Here is a 24,132-nt window from a genome sequence, read left to right on the forward strand (position 1 = left end):
TTTTGCCATGCAGAAACTTCTTAGTCTGATGTAATCCCATTTGTCTATTTTGGGGATTATCGACTATGCTTTGGGGGTCTTATGTAAGAAGTCTTTCCCTGTCCCGATGTCTCCCAGAGTTTCCCCAGTGTTTTCTAGAAGCAATTTAATAGTTTGGGGTCTTAGATTTAGATCCTTGATCCACCTTGACTTGATTTTTGTCAAAGGTGAGAGGTAGGGGTTCAGATTCATCTTTCTACAGGTGGAAATCCAGTTTTTCCAGCACCATTTGCTGAAAAGGTTTTCCTTTTCCCACTGGATTGACTGGTACCCCTTGTCAAAAATCAGTTGACTGAATGATTGGGAATTTATTCCTGTGGACTCAATTCTGTTCCATTCGTCTACATGTCTGTTCCTGTACCAGGGGCCCCAGGCACAGCCGTGTCTGGTGTACTCGGCAGTCTCCAGATGCAAACTTAGAATCTTCCCATATGGACCAGCCCCACAGAGTGTTTACTGCTTGCCATGAATGTAGTGAGGCATTTTTATGTGAAGGTGGAATTCTGTCTGTCGGCAAGCCTGGTGCATCATGGTGTGCCCTGCGTTTCCTGAGAGTGTGCCCAGCAGTAGTAAGTCCCTTTGCTTACACGTGTCCTCATCTTGTAGCTTCAGGTCTCTTTCCAGTAAAGAAGGAGAGATGCTATCTGGTGGGAGAGAGTCGGGCTCTCCTGGGGATGCAGGCCAGCTCGTACTGGATGAGTGCACTGCTGGGACGGGTTGCGTTGGCGTGGAGCTGGAGCTTGCTTGGTTAGGGTCCTTCTGTTTGTCTTAGCCAAGGGGCCCTTCTGCTTTGCTCATTTTAGAAGGTCATTTACTTTTGAACAATAGATGTCCCTCCCATTTTCTCTTCTCTTTTTTTTTTTTAAATTTTTATTTTTCTAGATTTTTTTTCCATAGGATCATTGTGATTGCTGGAGACAGACAGAGAGGGAAAGTGAGAAGTCACCTCCTGGGGAAATGGACTTACCTCAGTCCCTTTTCCTTCATTCTCCTTTTGGGATTATGGGCATGCAAGCACCTGTGCCCAGCATATTTTTCAGGCTTCTGTGTATGGGACTCAGACCTTGAAGGTGGCCATGTGGGATCCAGCATCCTAACCAGCACACCACCTGCTGGCTCCTACTCCCCTCTTTCCTAACATAAAATAAATGTATTCTTGAGGAATCAGTGTTCAAAATATATAAAAAAGAGAGCGTAAGAGAATAGAAATAGACCCTCATGACTAGTATTTTGTCATCCATTCTTTCATTTTCCACCTGTATTTATTTATTTAAATTGAGAGAGAGCACATGTACTCACCAAAGAGACAGGAAAAGGGAGAAAGCTCCTCCCCCATGGGGTATGGTCATGCCATGATCCCTTCCCCTTCGTTTCTCCATCCCACCATGATTTTTTTTTTTAAAGAATTACTTAATTTTATTTATTGTAGTAGTATTTTATTTTGGAGAGAGAGAGAGAGGAAGGGAAAATGAGAAAGCAAGAAAGCGAGGAGCTGGGCTTGTGACTCAAACCATGGCCGACCGTGTAGGAGTCCAGTGCCTTAGCCACCACACCATCTACTAGCCCCCTACCAGGATTTTGAGTATCCACACTTATGTGCCCAGTATGGTTTTCAAGCTGCTGGGTCTCGGACAGCTTCCTTAACCATGAGATTATAAGCTGGTTCTCTTACATTTTTAAAAATATAATTGAAATATGTATAAAATATTGCTTCATTTTACTTTTGCATTGTATTATTGGTATTTTGTGGTTGTCACTAGGCATTTTTTAAAAATGCTTTGCAATGGCAACATAGTATTTTATTGTTCATATCTATTCCAGTCTACCTAGCCATTCCTATGTACATTGGGGATGTTTCCAATTTTTTGTCTATGACCTTTTTTTTTTGTTTTTTATTAGAGATTTTTTGCTGTAGGGCCTGTGTCCTCGACAGAGAGACAAAGTGAGAAATCACTCCCCAGGGGAATAGCCACGCCTCAGTCCCTTCTCCTTCATTCTCCTCACCAAATTTTGGGCATGCACGCACATGTGCCTGGTGTGAGTTTTATGCTGCCCCGTCTGGGACTTGAACCACGGTCGACTATGTGGGTGTCCAGTGATGTAACTGCTATACCATCTGCTAGTCCCTGCCTCTGACCTTTAATTTTTTTTAAGGCTTTTTGTGGACGGTCTTAAGTATGTATAAAAGAAGAGAGAAGAGTATGCCTCATGCATCTGTCACCTGTCCTCGGCGGTTTGCAGCCATACGAGTCTCACTTCATCATTACTCACTTATTTCTGATCTCCTTACCTTCTGAGTTATTTTGAAGTACATCTCATCTCAGACATTATGATATTTTTTCTTTCCAGAGATTTTTGCCTTAGGGGGAAGGTGAAAAATCACCTCCCAGAGGGAATGGCCACTCCGCAGTCCCGTTTCCTCCATTCTCCTTCTGGGATCTCGAGCACACATGCACATGAGCCTGGTGTGACTTCCAAGTCACCGGGTGTGGGACTCAAACCCTTGTTGACCATGTTGGGAGTCCAGTAACATAACCCCTATGCCCTCTGCTGGTCCCATGATGACATTTTAATATAAAGATCTTACTGTGCTTGTGGGATTCATTTCTTAGGACCTTTCCATACAGGGGAATTTCTGGCCTAAGGGTAGAAACATTTCAGGGTTTTGTTTCCTGTTGCCAAGTCACTCCCCAAACCTTTGGTCTGTTTATGTTCTGTACCTTGCTCACCTCTCCATTCTCTAGCCGATAGCACTTACAAAAAAGGGAAAAGAATCTTTATCAGTGTGTTAGGTGAACAGTGATTTCCAGTTGGCTTAGTTTGTATTTTTTAAAATATCTGGTGGGTTTTTTTTTCCTTTTAGGAATTTTTTTTAGCAATTTATTGCTGCAGGTCTGTGGTTGGAGCCCAGGTGGTGGGTATACTGGCTGGCTGGCCACTGTTTGCCCCAGATGTCATGGAACGTACAAAGACGCATCTTGTCTGGAGAGAGGCTCCAAGAGCACTAATGGCCAGAGAGAGGCACATAACTGTGTTGAACTGCCAGGGACCAGTTAGCCTACGTCAAGAATGGAAGCTATTAGTGTCCAGTTGTACATTCGTGACTGAAATACAGGTCGCAGATACAGGAGAGCAGGCGGATGGTATGACCAGATGAGAGCTTTTAGAAATGGGGTAAGGTTGAGGCGGAAGTCGGTTACCAGTAGGTCCTCCTCGGCTTCTGTATTGACTCCGCATCACCTAGAGCTGGACAGGCCCTCGTCTGGTATGCGAAGCTGGGCTCCGTTTCAGAGGTACCAATGTTTGAGAGTGTCTGGGGAATCATTTTCTCCTCGTTTTTAAGGCCTTGCTCCCCTGTGAGAGTGCCACATTCTTGGGGGTTTTAGAACTGTTCAGTTTCATGCATGGTCTCTGCCCATTGGAGGAATGTCTTGGCTGTTGGGAAGATGGAAGGAAGGGTTTTAGTAGCATCTGTGGCTGCTTGGACTTCCTCTTCCGGGATGTTTGCCCTGCCTTCCTGCAGGCCATCTTCAGCGATCCTGAGCCGCTGCACCCTTGTAAGAAGGCAGTTTACTCCGGTTTATTTGGGCAGGTAGTGAGAGCTGGCTTGGCTGTGAGGATGTGACCCTGTTACGCATTGCAGTTTTCCACTGAAGTGCATGTTTTCTTTTTTTTTTTTTTTTGGAGAGATTTTCACTGTAGGGCGCGTGCGCTCGCCAGACAGACAGAGAGAGACATAGAGACAGAAAGCGAGAAATCACCCCCCAGGGGGGATGGTCACACCACAATCCCTTCTCCTCCATTCTCCTCTCGGGATCTTGGGCACGCACGCACATGCGTCCGGCGTGAGTTTTAAGCCACTGGGTCCGGGACACGAACCTCGGTCGACTACGTGGGAATCCAGCGACATAGCCATTACGCTAACTGCTGGTTCCCAAGTGCATGTTTTCTTTATAGCCCTCTCTGTCTGCTACTCATCAGTTTCAGAACTGATAAAGGCTAAATCCTTGGGACCACCAAATGGCATATCAATTATATCACTGGACTCCCACATGGCTGACCTTGCTTCAAGTCCCAAACCCGGTGGGTCGAAAATCACACCGGGCACGTGTGCATGCACGCATGCCCAAGATCCTGGGTGGAGAAGGGATTCTGGTGTGGCCATCTCCCTGGGGGGTGATTTTTCATTACCTCTCTCTCACTGTTTCTCTCCATCTGTCCCCATGCCCCTCCTCAACACTCCTGCAAGCTTATGTGCCCTCAGGCAAAAACCTCTCAAAAAAAAAAAAAAAAAAAAGGTGAGTCCTCAGAAAGTGAGATTTGAACAGCCCTGGGGCTCACCAGAACATGTGCTATTTGTTGGGCAAAATACTGGTTTACTGATTTAACCTAAAAAAAAATCTCTAAGAAAGGCAGCGTCTGGAATGATGTTTGACTGTCATTGACTTACTAGTTTTTAAAGATCTCTCTAGGTTTTACTTACATAAAATTAACTTAGAATTGTCTGAATTAGACAGCCAAGGTTAGATTTCCCAGGGCCGTTCTGGCTCATACCTGCTACTGACATTTTCTTTCTCTCAAAACTAGCCCAGTTTGGATGACAGATTATAGGGCCAACTAACAGAAACTTCATTTTTCATCTTTTAAACAGTTTGTTTCATTATCCGATAGCTCCATTTGCCCTTCTTCTAGTAAACTGACTACATGGCCTGTATTACCTTAATTTTCTCTTACTATTAATATAATGTCAGTGATTAGATGGAATCCCTGTGGACTAATAACTACTAACAAGACTGATTATTTCTGACTATCAAAAATACTGTAATAAAAATAGACATGGGCCAGCCTGTGGTGTAGTGGTTAAGGCGGCTGAATCCCATATGTCGAGCTGCACAGTTCAAGTCCCAGATGTTGCAGCCCAAAAACCCTGGGCATGTGTGCGTGTGCGCATACCAGACACTCGAAAGGAGGGAGAAATGGATACGGGATCCGCAGCATGCCCATTCCTTGGGAGTGCTTTCTCGCTTGGGCATGATTTCTCTCTCCCTCTGGTGAATGTACGTGCCCTCTGGCAAAAGTTAAATAAAAACCAAACTTGCTTATTTTCTCTGTAAGTAGAAAATGAAGAGTAATTCTTTCTTTTTAGTTTAAAAAATGTGTGTGTGTGACTCTGTCTTTTGGAAAGAGAGTAGTAATTGTGTATATATACACCATTTGTATAGGGTCACTAGAAGGCATGATGTGTTTTTTTGCATAGAAAAATACATCATGACTTGTCTGACCACCCAATACATACAAGTGATTTTAAGAGACAAGGAAAGTGTGAAGTATCCTCCCCCCGCCAGCCCTTTTCCATCCAAGCTACTGGCCTGTAGTTAGCCTAAAAACCCAAGAACTCTTTGCAGAGCGGCCAGTCTGCCTCTCTTTACTGCCAAGGTGAGTACCATGCTGTCTAGTGCGGGGATTGAGTTGCTGACATGTGTTTTCATATGTGATCTGCATTGGAAAAGCCCAAGTTTTATTCTAGTTCTTACTATTTCACTGCAGTGACCCAGTTATCTAAAATTGGTTTATTTCTAAAATTACTCTCTCTTTTATTTAAAAGTCTTTAGATTTTGGATCCTAAGTGTTAAAAATTTAGCCATGTCTTGAGGATACCAGTCATTTTGTGCTTAAGGAAAAATGATTTGTAAGGCTCCAATAAGGACCCCACCTCTTCCTGTTGTGCTGGACTGAGAATCAGTGACCGTCGCACTTATTGCTTCTGCCGTTACTTGACTCTGGCATGTAAAAATCATTCTTAGGGAGGTAACTAGTATCTAGGTGCCGTCCCTTGACTGCTGGTAACAACATTGGGAAAACTGGGTGGCAGCTGTCCTAATGACATAAGGTTAAAAGCAATCTGATCAATGTAATTTTGCATTTTTGTGACGATTCTTTGTATGGAAGTGACACACATTAATTTGATTTCTTACTTTAATTAGAATCAGTCGGATTTGTCAGATGAAGAACTAAATGATGATCTTTTACAGAGCGATAATGAAGATGAAGAAAATTTCAGGTATTCGGTATTAACTCATTAAAGATATTCTTTATTTGACTGTATTGACAAAAGATGTTTGTAATTTATAATTATAACAGGATAAAATTGGAAAATGAGGGATTATACTTTTAACATATTGCATTTTAGAAGAGATAGTTGTGTACTGATGTGGAACCACATAGATTGTTCTGCACATAGCTCAGTGTCTGACAGTACGTGTAGGTTTTGTGTCTCTTGACTCTGTGAGCTGTGCCAGGGCAGGCTGTGAAAGCTCAGGACAGATATGTGCACTGTCTTGCAGAGAATCGCAATCGTTTGGCTGGAGGACAGTGACCTCAAACCTTACACTGTGGGTTACAGTTTGGTGTTGTCTGTGTTCTCATTTCAGACAGTTTTTGTATGTGCATACCTGAATTGACATTTCGTAAACTTCTTAGACTGTACTTTAGATTCTAGTTGACTATACATATGTGATAATTATGTTCTTGTTGTTGATGTAGACATCAGAGGTGGGGAGAGACTATACTTTGGTAGGATTAATTTGAAATATTTTCAGTTGTATAAGGAAACACCAGGAAAATGTAAACACATTTTGGTTATAAATGCAGTTAACAAATATTTGTTGCCTAACCACAGATTTATAACGAGTTTTCTAACGTAGGTAATTTTTATGGGTAAAATATAGTTTAAGTTATTCTACCAGTTAAATAAATTTTCCATTTCCATTCTTTGGTACTGTTCTATTCTCATCTTTTGATTTAAGTTTCCCTTGAAATACATCTTCAGAGTTTTTTTAGCTAGTGTCTTGAAATCGATGTGGCAATTCCTTTTGGTTAGGATTAAATGCTTAATATGTATGAATGTAGATTTATTTGCACAGTCTTGCATTTGAAGTGTTATCTTACATTTTCTGATTTGATATTTAGCTGTTGTGATTTAATAGGTGGGATTAATTAAACTTTTTTTTTTTTGCAGTTTTAAAACCCTGTGTTATTTTTATCAGAAATTAATTGATATTTGGGACCAGCAGATGGCCTAATGGTTACATAGGGGGGCTCCCATGTAGTTGATCATGATTCAAGTTCAGGACCTGGCTGCTTAAAACTCACGCCGGGTGCATGTGTGTGTGTGCTCAAGATCCCGAGAGGAGAATGGAGGGAAGGGATTGGTTGTGTGTGAGGGTGATTTTTTGCTGTCTCTGTGTCTCTGGTGAGTGCACATGCCCTATAGCAAATAAATCTATCTCTCTCAAAAAAAGAGAATTGATTTTCTAAAGATATTTGTGACCAGTGTGTTTTATTTATGAGAACATTGAAATACTTTTCATACAGATTTTTAATATTTGGTTTTTCTAAGCAGGAGTTTATAATTTGCATTATAAATATTAAAGATCGTTCTTAAAATTCTAGCTATGAGTTTTGGCTTATTGAATAATACTTCTGATTTTCCTTTGAACTCTTGGCAAACAGATCTATCCATTTCATGCTGTAAATTTGAAATAAAGTCTGTTCAGCTTAGTTTTGGACTGTTTGCCACTCAGACTTCCTCCCTCATCTGGCTGATGTGTCTGGTCAGACAGCCAGCAGCAGATGGCGCGAGGCGGTGCTGGTGCCTCATGGGCAGGGGTGCCTGTGGGCCGGCCTCGGCGGCAGACCCAGGGCTACATACTGTGTTCAGGCTGAGGCTCTGGCTCCAGGCAGGGCTGCCATGTGCGTTAAGGTCTCCCGTGCTGGCCCAGTAGAGCATGTGGCTCTGTGTGTGTTAGGGGTTATGACACTGGCTCAGTGGAGCATATTGAGCTTTGTTTCTCTCATTGTTGGGGTGAATGGGACTGGGATAGTTATCAGAAACTGGGATAGCTTTTTAATGCACATGCTTTAAAATCTTTGTAATAGCTAATTAATATAAGGTAATATTTGGAGCTTCACATATCGTGTGCCTTTCTTTGTATTTTTGTCCTCTCTAGTTCTCAGGGAGTCACGATTAGTCTGAATACTACGTCTGGCATGGTTACATCATTTGAACTCTCTGACAACACGAATGACCAGTCTGGAGAACAAGAGTCCGAGTATGAACAAGGAGAGGATGAACTAGGCTATCACAAACCCGATGGGTCAGAGTTGTACACTCAGGAGTACACGGAGGAAGGACAGTATGAAGGCCATGAAGCTGAGCTGGCAGAAGACCAGATAGAGTATGTGGAGGAGCCCGAGGAGGAGCAGCTTTACAATGATGAAGTGCTGGACATCGAAATCAATGAGCCTTTAGATGAATTTACAGTGAGTCTTTTCTCTATTGTATGGCCACAGATAACATGGCTTCCCTGCATAGGTGTCCAGGCTGATTTGAAATCTCTTTACCCCCCTTGGGAGGGAGGGAAATTAGACCTTATTATCACTGTGTGCCAGTTTCTTTATCTGAGCTATGACAAAGTTTGTGTTGACAGCTTGTTTGGACAGAGGTAATGCTCCTTTGTCATTCTGGAAGGCTGCTAAGAATCGTGACCTTGAGAATTGCACCCTGAGGAAGAAAACAGCTTTGTGTGGTGGAGATGCACTGTCAGTTGTTAGAAGTCCCTCATGCAGAGCTTTTATCCAGGCTTTAGACCAGATCTGATAAAGTCTTTCGAAGGTGAAAAGATTATTGACCTGCTAAAGACATCTTTAAGGTGCTGATATTCTGAAGTGATTGATGTCCTGTTCATTCATCCTTTTTGTAACTGAGAACTGTCTAAACCTGAATAAAGAGATTGGAGGTTAGTTTAGAAAATGTCACACATAATTTACTATCTGCAGTCAGGAAGCATTGATTGTGCTGATTTTTTCTTTTTTTCCAGAAAGATGGTTTTGGTAGTAGATTTTGTTTTTGACTTTTTTTTTTTTTAAGTTGAACTGTCATGATTTATCATCAGAGAGATTTGCTTTTTAAAATAAGTGCTTAATGAGATCCATGAGGGAAGGCGGTGACCACAGTGGTTGGGGTCAGTTGCAGTTTCAGGAGTCCCAGGGCCTCCTGCGGCAGTCAGAACCCGTGGGTCTGCCGGGACTGAGATGGAGCCTGCAGTCGGAGTAGCTCTGCTTGTACTGATTATGTCTTCATTCACAATCCAGTTTCATTTGAGAAAAAAGTACAAAAATTGTTGAGTTTTGGTGATTGAGTTTATAGAGATGAGTAATTTCTTTTTTTGCAGGGGGTGGGTGGGTGGTGGATTTTGCCTTAGGGTGCATGTGCTCGCCAGACAGACAGAGACAGAGAGACAGAAAGCGAGAAATCACCCTCCTGGGGGATGGCCACGCTGCAGTCCCTTCTCCATTCTCCTCTTGGGATCTTGGGCATACACGCACATGTGCCCAGCATGAGTTTTAAGCCACCGGGTCCAGGACGCAAACCGCAGTCGACCACATGGGAGTCCAGTGACATAGCCATTACACCAACTGCTGGTCCCAGACATGAGTAATTTTGAAAGGGGTAATAGTTTCTATGGAACCTTAGAACACGTAACTCTGATGATGATTGTGTTTAAGTGTCTCGCTTAGTTTTAAGGTTTGATTATTTTTGAATACTTGTTCTTCAGTAGTTATTGCAGTGAGAAAATGATTGCAGTTTTGACAGGTAGAATCATTTGGAAGGCGTCCTGGGCATTTCTTAGGTTGATCACCCTGTAGGTGATTTGATTGGGCGGTGAATCCTGACCTAGTATGGCAGGTGTCTCTTCTGGCTTGCTGGGGCATTTGTGGACTTTCATAAGGTGAGACACTGTAATTCTTTCAAGTAATTTAAAGTGCTCTTTTTTTTTCTTTTTTTGGAGAGGTTTTTGGTTTTTTTTTTTTTTTTTTTTTGCTATAGGGTGTGTGCGCTCGCCACAGAGACAGAAAGCGAGAAAATCACCCCCCGGGGGGATGGCCACGCTGCAGTCCACAATCCCTTCTCCTTCATATCCTTCATTCTCCTCTCGGGGTCTTGGGCATGCACGCACATGTGCCTGACGTGAGTTTTAAGCCACCGGGTCCGGGACATGAACTGTGGTCAACTACGTGGGAGTCCAGCGACATAGACATTACATTAACTGCTGGTCCCTCTAAAATGCTTTTTTAAAATGTAATTTTTTAACTTTATTTATTTATTTTACTTTAACCAGGGAGTAAGAGAATAAGGGAAAGAGAGAAAGTGAGAAAGCAAGCTGCTAGGTTCAGGACTTGAACCGCTGTTGGCCATGTGGAAGTCCAGCGCCCTCCACCACCACACCACCTGCTGGCCCCTAAAATACTTTTTAAAAATTAAGTCAGGATCTTTCAGAAATGTGCCTGGTTACTCCTTAGTTACAGTGTATCATTCTATTAGTCATAAATAAAAATATGATTGGCTAATCATCAATGAGGTCTTTTGCCCGTGCTAACTCAGCAGTTCAGCAGATCTCTGTTAACTTCCAAGTGTTGGGGACACAGCTACCCTGGGCCGAGTAAACCAGGGAACATGAGTCTTGCCCATGAGACTGGAGTTCAGCGGAGCACGACACTGTGGAAGGAGAGTGCCGCTAGAATGAGTGTGCAGGCCACACGCCAGTCTCTCTCACTTTGCCATTCTTGTAGATAGCTAGAAAGAGAATTTCTAGGAGGTAAGAAATTTCCCTTTCTTGCATTCATTCTGTTTTCAAACTTGAGGTTACATATAGATTCCAAAGTTGTAATAAATTTCAACTGAATTTTTATCATCTTATGATTTTAAGACTCAGATTTGAAAAGGAAAAAATGTGGCAGTTTAATAATACTCATAGTACTCTCACATTGTAAAGAGCTATTTTCAGATTAAAAGAATAAAGCTTAGGGGCCAGCCATTGGCGTGGAGAAATTGGCAGGATCCCACGCGCCAAGCTTTGTGATTAAGTCCCAGACTAGGTGGTTTGAAAAGTGTTCTGGGTGTGTATGTGCAAGTGCCCAAAATCCAGAAAGGAGAATGGAGGAGAAGGGATTGCAACGTGGTCCTCTCCCCGGGGTGCTTTCACTTTCCCTCCCTCTCTATCTCTTCCCGGCAAGTGTGTATGTATATGTGTGTGTGTGTGTGTGTGTCTGTGTGTATGTGTGTGTGTATGTATATATATGGCAACATTTTTTTTTTTTAAAGACTTAAAAGGACTGCTGGGGGACCAGCAGTTAGCATAATGGCTATGTCGCTGGACTCCCATGTAGTCGACCGCAGTTTGAGTCCCGGACCCAGTGGTTAAACTCACGCCGGGTGTGTGTACGTGAGTGCTCAGGATCCCAAGAGGGGAAAGGAGGAGAAGGAATTGTGGCGTGGTCATCCCCCCCTGGGGTGGTGATTTCTCGCCTTCTGTCTCTCTGTCTCTCTATCTCTGTCTTTCTGGTGAGTGCACGTGCCCTATAGCAAAAACCTCTCCAGAAAAAAAAAAGACCTGCTGAGAAGGTCTGAAGCACCCTGTTTTCTCAGCGAGCTGCAGCCGGAGGCAAGGAGAAGCTGCGCAGCGCCCTTCTGTAGCAGTCTCCACTACTTTGCAGCGGCCAGCAGGGCAGCGTGGGCCCTGCTTTCCCAGAAGAGGGCCTCACAGGGGTGGCCTCCATGGCACCGCATCCTTGCATGGGAAGAGATGCACAGAGGTGACCTGCAGGTGCTGGAGCCTCTCGGACTGTCAGGCCTTCACTAAGGTTCTTTTCATCAGCAGGAGGGCCTGTACCCACATGCCCCAGTAGTGGTTCAGTTCATTGAACAGCTCTGTCCTGGGGAGGGTGTGGTCTGTGAGACATGGACTGTGAGGTGTGGATGGCGAGTACGTTCTATGGCTGGAACTTGCCCGCAAAGTCACAGCAGGGCTGTTGTGTGAGTGTGAGAGTAGAACCTTGGAACCACAGGGTTTGTGGTCGGAAGGAATACTGTTGCCCTTGGAGAAAGGGTGGTGTAGAACCCCTCGGAGCCGTCAGCACAACTCTGGTGTTCTAGCCTGTTGTGCCCAAGGAAGTGTGCCTTGGGTCTGTGAATTTTGCGGGTGCTGTTCTAGAGAGCGAGGTGTTACTTCATGTTGAAGCTCTCCTTGGTGTCAGTGACGAATGCTTACCGCTTACTGGTCAGCCAGACACTAGAAGGGTTGATGGATTACCTATACTTCTAAATGAAATCAGTTCACTTTGGGTCTTAAGAACGAGCATAGGCTGAGATTTCGTAAAATGTCGTTCTGTAAAAACGGGTTCGGATTGACAGTTTATCTAAAAGGTAGCAGGTTTTTGTTTCCCAGTAAGAGCCCAGTGGTATAGGCTGTACTCCAGCAGTGTATTGGCCGAATATTTTCCTTCGTGTCACCTGGCCTTACTTGAATTCTGAATATCTAGCTACTAGTGAGTTGGGGTGCTGGTACTTTTGCTCGGTGTGTTTTAATGGACTGCTAGCAGTTCCTTCTGGGGGTAGAGTACAGTGTGTGCAGGCCATTCTGAGAGGCAGTTCGTGGGACGGAAGTAGCTTTCAGTCCCATGAACTGTGACCTTCGATCCAGCCGCATTCTTTGAGGCCATTTACGAGACGGTCAGGTCCCATCTGGGGCTGTGGTGGCTCTGTAGGTAGCTCTACTTTGAGGGTTTGCTGCCGTGAAGCCCTTGTACTCCTCTGTCCAGCAGGCGGCTGGGTCCTGGGAAGGCCCCCCACGAGTAGGACCAGGTCTCTGCCCCTTGTTCGCAGTACCAGGAGAAGCCTTTCTTTCTCCAGTGGCTTTGGTACCTCCAGCCAGCTTGCTTGCCCTGTGCCCAGAAGGAACCTCTGCTCGCTGCAGTGACCTTGTATGTCAACCCTTGCATGAGGATCTGGGGCCATCTTCTCATTCAACGGAGGGGCCTGAAGGGGAAACACATGCTAGTATGTGATTTATTTTATTTTATTTTTTTATTTTTTTGTGAAGAGGTTTTTGCTGTAGGGCGCGTGCACTTGCCAGACAGAGAGAGACAGAGAGACAGAAATCGAGAAATCACCCCCCAGGGCAGCTACAATCCCTTCTCCTCCATTCTCCTCTTAGAATCTTGGGCATACACACACATTCGCCCGGTGTGAGTTTAAGCCACCGGGTTCAGGACATGAACCGCAGTCGACTACATGGGAGTCCAGCGACATAGCTATTACGCTAACTGCTGGTCCCAACATGTGATTTTTAGAAGTTCCTGTGTTGAATCAAACTGCCCAGACTTGCCATACAGTGAGAACCTGGCCTGGAGTCAGCCCCCACTGTCCTCTGCAAGCACGTGCACAGCTTTCTGTTAAGATTGCTTTTCCTGGTATCGATTTGAAAGAGAATTGTTGCAGAGAGCACTTGGGTTCCAGGCAGAGCCTCATGCCACTCACCTCGCTCCTGTTAGTGTGGTGTGCGTTTCACATTAACTGCAGGGGAGGCTCCATTCTACTCTGTGTTTAGCGCTTGATGCTTGGTCAGGAATGGCCAAAGTAAAATTTGCTGAAGTAGTGAAGCATGACTCACAAGGGTGAAAAGTGCTAAGAAAACAAGCAAAACGACACCCAAAGCTGCATGAGAAAAACCTGTTTTCTCTTCGATGGCTGTCAGGATGAAGAGCACTTGCAGGCTTGTGGTGGGCAGCCAGGGCTGCAGGAGCGGGAGGACTGTGTGGCTGAAGATGCATTAGATGAGCTTACTGATTCCCAGCTGGCTCCCGAAACGGAAGAGGTATTTGTTCATCTTTTACAAAGAGCCAAAACGTTTGCTGGGATTTTTTTTTCAGATTTAAAATGAGTATCTCTTAGCATAGTACACAACTTGAGTTCCTGAGACTTTGGGAAGTGAGTTCTTAACATGCTGTGGTTTCTGGTTAGTGTATACCCCTTAAGTTTGAGAATGTTTCAAATGTTTTATGGATGTGGGTAGAAATCTTTCAAAATGTGATGTACAAAAGACTTCTAAATGTTTATGGAAAATAGAATTAAAGTATGAGTTTATTTTGGTGCAAAATATTTTGAAATTCATTCGTAGTTTTTATAATATGTACTTTTCCTGACCTCTTTGTAGATCTCACATACACCTTAGTGCTTGTAAGCAGAGTGATGACGACAGGGAAAGGAAGTCACTCCTGGGGGATGGCCACACTGCAGTCTCTTCTCTTCCATTCTCTTCTTGAGATTTTGGGCACGCACGCATGCACGGATGCACATACACACACATGCCCATATACCTGGCATGATTTTCAGGCCACCACATCCGGGACTTGAACTGCCATTTGGGATTTAGCACCTTAACCACCACAACACCTGATGGCCCCGTGCGGTGATTATTTTTAATTGGTTGGCATTGGGTAATTTTGACTGTTATTCTGAAAATACTGCATGGTTCCCTGTATTCAGGTGTTCTTTTTGGTGTTGAAGAAACAAGTATGATGAAGCTTGACTCCTGCACTCAGGAACGCGCAGTCTAGTATCAGGGTGATAAAAAGACATGTGCCAGTCCTGGGATGCAGACACAGGATGAGTAAGGCCTTCCGAGGGAGGCTCGGCCACAGAGCGGGCGCTCACTGATGGTGTCCCAGGGGCAAAGGTGCTTTGTGGAAGAGATGGACCTTTGCAAGACAGACGTCATCTGGCCCAGGCCAGGTGGGTGAGGGCACACAGGTGGGGCTCAGGTGGTGCCATCCTCTAGCCTGGAGCTGGCTGCTGCAGGCTGAGCAGGGAAGCCACAGAGCCGTTTTTTGGCCTAAGGACTTGGTGATTTTCTTTAACATTTCACTTGCTAGTGTCCCCTCAATGATTTTTTAGCACCCGTTTCCCTCTTTTCAACGGATCACTAAAACTGGTATTTACTGACTTGGGCCACTTGGTTTAAGTATTACAGCAAGGCTTTAGAAACTCAGTTCATGAAACAGTTATCTTTGCTTTTTCTCTTTTTCCCTAACGTGAGTAGCACTGTGAGAGCACAAATGTGTATGCTGTGTATAAAATGCAAACTTTTTCTGATCGTATCTTCTCTCCCTCTCCAGCAAGCTAAAAAGCTAAATCGATTTTTTTTTTTGTGCTCTCTGAAATTTCTTGAAAGCTAAAGATAGAAGAGTACGTTAGGACTCTACCTAAATTCTCCCTTTGTGGAGGAATGTATATAGTCCAAGGAACCAAGGCAGAAGATACGTGGGGGCCTCAGAAAGTTTGTGGAAATAAAGGATTAAATGCATTTATTTTGGCGCAAATTTTTTTTGAAATGTATGTGCAACCTTTTTATGATACACACTTTTAGTGAACTTTCTGAAGACCCCTTGCAGGTATCCCGGCGGCTAAGTGTTTATCATTGCCACGTTCTGTAGCACTCTTTCTAATAAAAGTGAGAGCCTACCTAGGTGAACCCGTAAAAGGGCAGGTTAGGCAAAAGACCTCAGAGAAATTGGCTGGAGAAGCCATTGAAGGAAGGAGGGAAGCAGACAGGCTGCTGTGGAGACCATTCCAGGGTGTGAGTGGTTGCAGGGAAACTGAAGAACTCAGCACTCATTCAATTCATGGTTTTGGTGCTTTTTTTTTTTTTTAATTTTTAAAATTTATTTTGAAGTCAGAAAAACTATTTCAGTGTTTTTATATTTTTAACCCTAAAATTTATTTCAGTTATTTATTTTTAAGGTGTTTGTGAGAAATACAGAGAGGGGGGAAAGTAAGAAATCATCCCGTGGGGGGATAGCCATTCCTCAGTCCCTTCTTTTCCAATTCCTCCTGGGATTTTGGGCACACAGGCACACAGCTCCCGGTGTGATTCTCAGGTTGCTGGGTCTGGGATTCATACTGTGCTCTCGTGGGAATCCAGACCTTAACCATCATGCCACCTGCTGGCCTCTTTTTCAGTCTTTTAAGTACCAAATTCTCCTTATTCTTTCTGGATATCATATTTGTAGCATATCTTAGAATGGGGAAAAGTCTTGTAGACTTTAGTAGCAGATGATCTCGGGAAGTATAACTGTTGTAAAGCAGTAAAGAATAAGAATATTAACAAATATAACCATTGCCTGTGTGCCCTCTGGCAAAAAAAAAAAAATAGTAAAACAAATTTGTGCTCCTGTAAAAATAGTAATCTTGCTTCCCACTTAATGTCTTCTATGGGAGGAGGAATTGGGGAGAGGAAAAGGGAGGAAGAGTTAGAAACGAGGGAGGTAGCAAGAGAAGAGAGGGAGGACTTTTGGAGTGATGGTAGTGATCAGACTGACCTAGAAAAGGACCCCAGGACATCTGTGAGTTAACCTGACGTGATACTTCAGACAGACCGGAAAAGCACTGTGGAAGAGTCAGGTCCCTCCCTTAAACCTGTGTCAGTATGGATTTTAGGTTGCTTCAAGATTTCAGTGGAAAAAAAATGACCTTGCACACACATCCTCAAACAAATCGTATTGGAAGAAGTACTTTCATCATGGGTGCTGGCATTCAGCCTGCTGCAAACAGAAAATGCACCATTGTCTTAGAAGTGTATTTCTCACTGTCATACAGTTCCAGAGGACATTGCGGATCGGCGTCCTCCCAGACTTCATTGTGTGAATGCAGGGCGCTGCTTTCCTCCTAGCCCACCCACACTGCAAGGCCTGGGTTGCAGGAAGACTAGAAGCCATGCCCTGCCTTGAAAGACGCAGTAGCTTAGGTTCTTGGATATGCCTGCAGACATGTTGGTAATTAACCTTCGTCCTGCAGCCATACGGCACGTGAGGGAAGCCGGTGGAGAGTGTTTTTGATCAGACTAAAGAAGTTCTTTTCTATTTCTAGGTGACTGGGGTTTAAAAAAAGGTCAAAAATCACTGTTGAATTTTGTCAGTGCTTTTTCTTTTTAATATTAATTATTTATTTTGCATTCATTCACTGAACATCATCACAGTACACAAGATGCAGTTTCCCATCCAGAATACACTATATAGTGGCTTACTCATACATGTTATCACAGTTTTTTATTTCTTCTTTCACACCCTCTGCCATATCCCACCCTCTCCCACTCTATCTCTGGTATCTGCGGTTGCTTTCCATTCTTTTTTTTTCTCCCACATTTTATTGGTTAAAAAATCTTAATTGATCTAACTACTTTCAATAGCAAGTTCAGCTAATATATAAATATCTGTGAACAAATGTTTGACTTCAAGCATGAAACGGTGAGTAGAATGAATGTACTATAAAATAGCACCTAGCTGAGGCTAGATAGCTTACTGTGATCAGTAAATAGGTGTTCTTTCACATTTTTTTATTTCAAGAAAGGCAGTTTTAGCTTTAATAAATCAAAATTTAAAAATGTTAAGAGAACTTTGCTTAATACTTAAAGCCAGGAAACAGTTTAGGATTCTGTTCAAATAGTAGTTATGTGGACTTGTTGACAATTCAAGAGAAGACAAAAATCCTTATCTCTGGACAACAAAGCATAGAAAAAGATCGTATTGTTTTAGTTGAAAGCTAAACTTCTATTCATCAGCTCAGTCTCATGTACTTAATTTAACTTCTGTTGTGGTCCAAGCTTTCCATTTAAATTCTGGAAGATAATATTCAACTCTGGACTTGTCCCTACCATTAAGCAGGCCCTTTTCTTAGATTTCTTTTAAACTTATTTCTGTGTGTCTGACTTTAGTTTTCCTGCTATAGCACTCCCTTCAGCACTTCTTGTAGAACTGGTCTGGTGTCAGTTAATTCTTTCAGGTTTTGTTTATCTGAGAATGTTCTTGTCTTCTCTTCTCATATGAAGGGCAGACTCCCTGCGACAGTATTCTTGGTTGAAATTGTTTTTCACTCAACGCTTTGGATATGTTTTCCCATTCTTTCCTTGCTCACATTGTTTCTGATGAGAGGCCCACTGTTAGATGGGGTATCCTTTGTAGGTGACTTGTTTCTCTTTTGCCAGGCTGAGTACCTTGCCTTTGTCTGTGGTTAATCTGGCTGTAATGTATCTTGTAGAAGATCTTCGGGGATTGATTCTGTTTGGGGTTTTATGTATTTCTTGGGTCTGGATCTTTGAATGCCTCCCTAGGTTTGAAAAGTTTTCTGCCAGGAATTCATGGACTAGATTATCAGTGCCCTTATTAGTCTCTTCACCTTCTGGGATACCGATGATCCAGATGTTTGGATGTTTCATGGTATCTAGTATTTCTCGTATATTCGTCTCTCTCTCTCTCTCTTTTTTTTTTTTTTTTTTTTTGGTGACTGTTTTCCCAGTCTTTATGGTGGACTTTTCTAAAAAAGGCCAGCGATTCTGTTTTCTACATCTGAGATTTGATCTTCTGTATGATCTAGTCTGCTTTTAATACTTTCAAGGGAGGTTTTGACTACCTGATAATAGCCTTCATCTCTAACAGTTCTGTCTGATTCTTTTTTAGGATGTGTATTTCCTCTTTCAGATCGTGCAAGAACTTCTTCACTTCCCGGGACTCCTCCGCCCTTCTGCTTCATTGTCTCTCTTCTCTTGCATCTCTATTAACTTTGTCACTATGAATATTCTAAATTCTTTATCAGATATTTCCATGATTTCCATTGAACTGTCTGGATGAAGAGGAGTTATTTCCCCTTGAGGGGGAGGTATTATTTTGATTTCTCATATTTCTTGTGCCTTCGTAGTGATTTTCAGTCATCTGGGGCGTGCAGGAGGAGGTGATCTACATCCTCTTTGCCATTCCTTTTTATCCCTTTGTGCAGCAGATTCAGTGGGTATTCAGGAATACGTTGATCCTAATAGTATCTGGATGTTTGGCTATGGTTCCCTTAGATCCCTCTAGACACGCATGAATGGAGATTGAGCAGCAAAGTCACGAGGTAAAAGAAAAAGGATAGGAAAACAGAAAGAGAAAAGAGAGAGAGAAAGAAGGAAAAAAAAGAAAAAACAACCAAAATATATGTATATTTTTAAAAGCAAAAAATCAAAACCTTGTGGCGCGCTTGTTCTCAGCTGCAATGGAGAAGCCTTCTTTTAAAGGCCTGCTCTTTGCCTCTCCTAGAGGGCATGGGGAAAGGGGATTATTAGCAAGATAAAGGAAGATCTGAAAGCAAAGAGAATACTTTACCTTAAAAAATTTTTTAAAGAAAAATTACCAAAATGAGAAGGCAGAATGATAGAGGGGGCACCCTACCACTCGAGTCTGGAGTCTGGAGGCTGAGTTATTAGTAGACAGTCTTCATTTCCCTTATCTCCTGAAAGCACTAGTTCTCAGCTGCAGTGGAGCATCAGTGCCTTTTCTGAATGTATTGAAATAATCATTTGGTTTTTATACTTTATTGCTGTGAATTAATAATAATAAAAAACTGTTAGTGATAACCCTATAGTTTGTTTCTGTTTTGTTAGTTCTATTCTTGTCCTCTTTATGTTGGGGCTCCAGCCCCGGGCACCCCATTGTTGTCATGTCTCTCCTTTCTCTGTTCTGTGACAGTTTCTCAATTTTTTCATTGTGTTTTTATTATCTTGACAGTCTTAAAAAGTGCTAGCCAGCTTTCTTGTAGAAAGTCTCCCAATCTGAGTTTGTTTGAAACTGTTCTCATGGTGAGACAGAGGTTATGGGGCTTGGGAAAGAACACTGCATGGTGAAGTGTCTTGTGCCTTCATCCCATGTACCTGATAGCCATGTGGCCTGGAGGGGAGGACGGTGGAGAGGGACTTCAGCTCCACCTCCTGGAAGAGTGCGGCATTTCCCTGTGTTGCTTTCTCCCCTTGGCGAGACTTGTTCAGTCCATGGGTGTGTGAGTGTGAAGTCAGCCTTGCGTGCTGGATGGACTCTGCTTAATCGCGTTGTACTGTCTTTTTGGTGTTTTGCTGGATTCCACATGCATTTATATTCTGAGGGATTTTCATGTTTATATTAATGAAGGGTATTGGTTTACTTTTGTTTCTTGTAACTTTGGCATCATTTGCTTGCTCTGTCTTTCCAGTTTATAAATCTTCATTGTCGTAGAAGTAGATACTTTGATTTATATGTGATGATATAAAACCGGATTATTTTCCACCAATTATTCTGTACAGAAAGCATTAAAAAATTTTAGAAACTTTGTAAACAGTTTTTTCCAGTTTTGTTTTTAATGTTCAGATTTTGTGTTAGAATATTGAATTTTGCTGTAACATCCTGAGATCATAGGTTTATTTCAGAATTAGTTAAGAATTTAAGAATACATGGGACCAACAGTTAGCGTAATGGCTATGTCACTGGACTCCCACATAGTTGACCGCGGTTCACGTCCCGGACCGGTGGCTTAAAACTCACACCAGGCGTGTGTGCGTGCGTGTCCAAGATCCTGAGAGGAAAAGGGATTGAGGCGTGGCCATCCCTGCTGGGGGGTGATTTCTCGCTTTCTGTCTCTTTGTCTCTGTCTGTCTGGCGAGCACACACACCCTATAGCAAAAACCTCTTCAAAAAAAAGAAAAAAAAAGAATTTAAGAATACATGTAAGCCTGAATCTTGCTTTCCCTTAGAATTCCTAATTCTTGATATATGAAAGGATTTTAGAAAGTTTGTGAAAAATGAAATTAAAGTGTGAATTTATTTTGGTGCCCCAAATTTGAAATCCAGCTTCGATTTTTTATAATACACATTTTCTATAAACTTCTTGGAGATCCTCTGTGTGCATGTGCTAAGGCCTTGGTGGGCCTCTGGTACTTAAACACTTGGATACTCATTTGCCCCTTTTATTGAGAATTAGAAGTTAAATCTTTCAGATTTTCAAAATCAATCAGTAGCTGCAAATCAAACCTTTGAATAGTATTTTGCAAAGCCTGTGATGAAATCAAAGATTGCATAATGTAAATTCTCATACAGTGTAATCTCAAGATAATTCTATTTTTATATGGTAAACATTACCCATCAGTGGACTTTTACCTATGACTGGAATGCTAGATACTTTGTTGAAAACCATACAGAAAGTATCCATTTTGGCAGGTAGGTCTGTTAGTTCCCTAAACCAAGGGGTCAGGGAGATGGCATTCTTTTCTTCAGTAGTTTGTTTAGAGTCAGAGTTAATAACCCGTGGCTGAAGGAATGGCCTAGCTTAGTGAATGTTCTTGGGTGCCTCCAGCTGAGTGAGTGGTGTCATACTTGGCTGTCACTGTACAGGGCTTCCCACCCTGGTTATTGTTCAAGGGACATTAAATATTGACCCTTCATATCATCCGTGGCTTACTTGGGCTCCCAAACTTGGAAGGGAAGTGTGCGTACGTAGACGGTTTTCTAATTCACGCTGGTTTTTCTTGTTCTTTTTAGTCATCCCACTCTTCCAGTCCTAGCTGCACACTAGTGAACTCTCGTCTCTTGGAAAATTATTTCAGTATATAGCCTTGATAGAGAGGTTGACTTCTTCCACTCAGTATAATGCATTTACCTAAGCTCAGTTGTTTTCATAGTTAAATTTTTCTCAATTGCCAAGTAACATTGTATGGTTTGGATGTATTGCAGTTATCCACTGTTGAAGGACATCGAAGTGTTTTCAGCTTCAGTGGTCTTGAATAAAGCTGTGAATATTTCCTGTAGGTTTTTATTTGAACTTAAGTTCTCATTTCTCTAGGGCAGTTGGCTCCAACTTTTTTGGCACCAGGGACTAGTTTCATGGAAGGCGGTTTGTCCATTGTGTGTGTGTGTGTGTGTGTGTGTGTGTATGGTATATGTGTATGGTTTTGGGGTGATTGAAGCACATTGCATCTGTTGCACACTTTGTTTGTGTTATTATTATATCCGAATATGTCATGAAATAATTATACAACTCACTGTAATGCAGTATTTGCAGCTGCACCCCACTGTTCGTGTCATGGCTTAGCGCCACCCCAGGTCAACAGGCATTAGATTCTCATAAGAAGTGCATATACAGTCTGGATCCTTCCCATATATGGTTCACAGTAGGGTTCCTGCCCCTATGAGAATCTAAAGCCATTGCTGCTCTGACAGGAGGCAGAGCTCAGGCGGTGCTAGCGATGGGTGTGGCTACAAATAAAGATGAAGCTTCCTTCACCCTGCCTCTGCTGCCGCCTCTGCAGCCTGGTTTCTGACAGGCCATGGACCTGTGGCCCGGGGACCCGTGCTGCAGGGCGGGTATCTAGGAATGGGATTCTCGGGTCATAGACTATAGTTTTGTTTTTATTTTCCTCGTGGGCGATAGCATTTCTTTCAACAAAGCAATTTTCTACTTACCTTTGTCTTCTGTAGATTTCTTTTTCTTTTTTTTTTTTTTTTTGAGAGGATTTTCCTAGAGGTTATGAGCACTCGATAGAGAGACAGACAGACAGAAAGTGAGAAATCACCCTTCAGGGGGATGGCCACGCCACAATCCCTTCTCCTTTCTTCTCTCGGGATCTTGGGCATGCACACACATGCGCCTGGCATGAGTTTAAGCCACCAGGTCTGGGGCTCGAATGGCAGTCGACTTCATGGGAGTCCAGCGAAATAGCCATTACACCACTGCTGGTCCCTGTCTTCTGTGGATTTCTTAGGTGGAGATTTGAAGGCAGAATAAACTGTATTTTTAGTGCTATCTTTTTTTTTTTTTTTTAAAGGTTTTTGTCATAGGGCATGTGTGCTTGCCAGCGAGACAAGAGAGAAAAAGTGAGATAAGAAATCACCCCGTGGGGATGGTCATGCCGCTATCCCTTCTCCTTCAGCGCACATACATACCCCTATGTGATTGTCAAGCTGCCACATCTGGGACTTTAACTCTGCAGTTGACCATGTGTGCGTCTAGCACATTAACCACATTAACCACCATGCTACCTACTGGCCCCAGTGCCATCATGTTTTACATTAAATGTGTTTTGAAAGCCTTTGGATTGTAATTACAGCTGATAGTTGAGATAAAAATGTCTGTGGTGGTAGAATCGTTGGCTTTGGTGGAAGCGTTTTTCCCTCCTGCAGGACCTTGCCACTTGCTGTGGGCCATGGTGCTGCAGTAATGGCTTCCCAGGGAGCTCGTTCAAAATGCAGAATCTCCAGCCCCAACCTGGAGCTGCTGAGTCAGAGCCCCAATGATGGGCCTGCACATTACATCTGAGAAGTGTAGCTCTGGACATCCTGAAAGTCGAGAATAGACTTGTCGAGGGAGTTGGCTTCTTTGGGATCTGAATGTGTAGTGTGCCTGGCAGGGCTCTCGGAGTACTGTAGCAGTGATGCTGGCAGACCAGCAGAGAGGCAGGCTGTGGGCACCTGGAAATCACAGTGCACTGGGCGTCCGCAGGCTGGGCAGTGGTGCTGGAGTCACTGGGCTTAGATAAAAGAAGCTGCTTTAGCTTGCAGTTACCCTTTCATTGTTGAGCGTTTGAGTTCCTAAAGACGCATTTCCACTTGTAGGACTTATAGTAAAAAGAAAAATGCATATTTTCAGATGATCTTTACATAGAAAAGGCTGAGGTGAAGAATACAGAATGTTGTGATAGAAAATCCTTGGCTTATTTTTAGATTTTTTTCTTGCACATTTTCTTTTTTTTTTTTTTTTTTTAAGAATTATTTATTAGGTCATTGGGAAAGTCATGATGCATTTTTCTGTTTCTCTATGCAAAAATGCATCATGACTTTCCAACAGTATTATAATTGTATTATCTTTTAATTTGACCAGAGAGAATGAGAGAGAGAGGGAAAGTGAGAAAGCAATATTCCAGGTCTGAGACTTGAACCACTTTCAGCCATGTGGAAGTCCAGTGCTCCAACCACTGTACCACCTGCCAGTCCTTCTTGCACTTTTTCTATTAAAGTAGCTCATTTTTGTTTCTACTAAAGAGTAAAGAATATTTTTAAGAGTTATGAGAATAAAGGGCAAATTTTGTTTTCTTGAGATTTGTATGAAGCACGGGAACGAACCCAGCACTTGGCATTACCTGTCTTTGTATGTGTGAGAAGGCAGGGCTCTGAGGCAGACCGAAGGTGAGGAGTGCACGGACATGTTGGAAGGAGCACAGTGCACCTCGGCAGTGAGAATTATCTGTGCAGAAATTAAGGGTGCACCAGAGAACATACTACATGGGGAATACTGATGAAATAGAGTGTAAGATGAAAGCTAGTTGTAGCACTTGGGAGTACCAGTCGGGAGAAAGAGCTCTGCTTTGTCTGTAGTCTCAGCCAGAGGCAGTGCTGTGTGGCTCCCCAGGGCATTGGACCAAGGAG

The 24,132-nt window shown here is 43.0% G+C and overlaps 1 protein-coding gene across 1 annotated transcript in view; it reads left to right on the plus strand.

Annotated features, from left to right (window-relative positions):
- Window positions 1-24,132, plus strand: part of RBM33 (RNA binding motif protein 33) — a gene marked incomplete at its 5' end in the record, with an annotated part of 106,573 nt that overhangs the window by 6,936 nt on the left and 75,505 nt on the right. The window contains 3 exons of the mRNA XM_014586032.1: window positions 6,024-6,100; window positions 8,049-8,361; window positions 13,635-13,754. Of these exons, the coding sequence (XP_014441518.1) occupies window positions 6,024-6,100; window positions 8,049-8,361; window positions 13,635-13,754 (510 nt within the window). The remainder of the gene's footprint in view (window positions 1-6,023; window positions 6,101-8,048; window positions 8,362-13,634; window positions 13,755-24,132) is intronic.

The sequence above is a fragment of the Tupaia chinensis genome, unplaced genomic scaffold (assembly GCF_000334495.1).
Source record: "Tupaia chinensis unplaced genomic scaffold, TupChi_1.0 Scaffold000110_1, whole genome shotgun sequence".
NCBI lineage: Eukaryota > Metazoa > Chordata > Mammalia > Scandentia > Tupaiidae > Tupaia > Tupaia belangeri.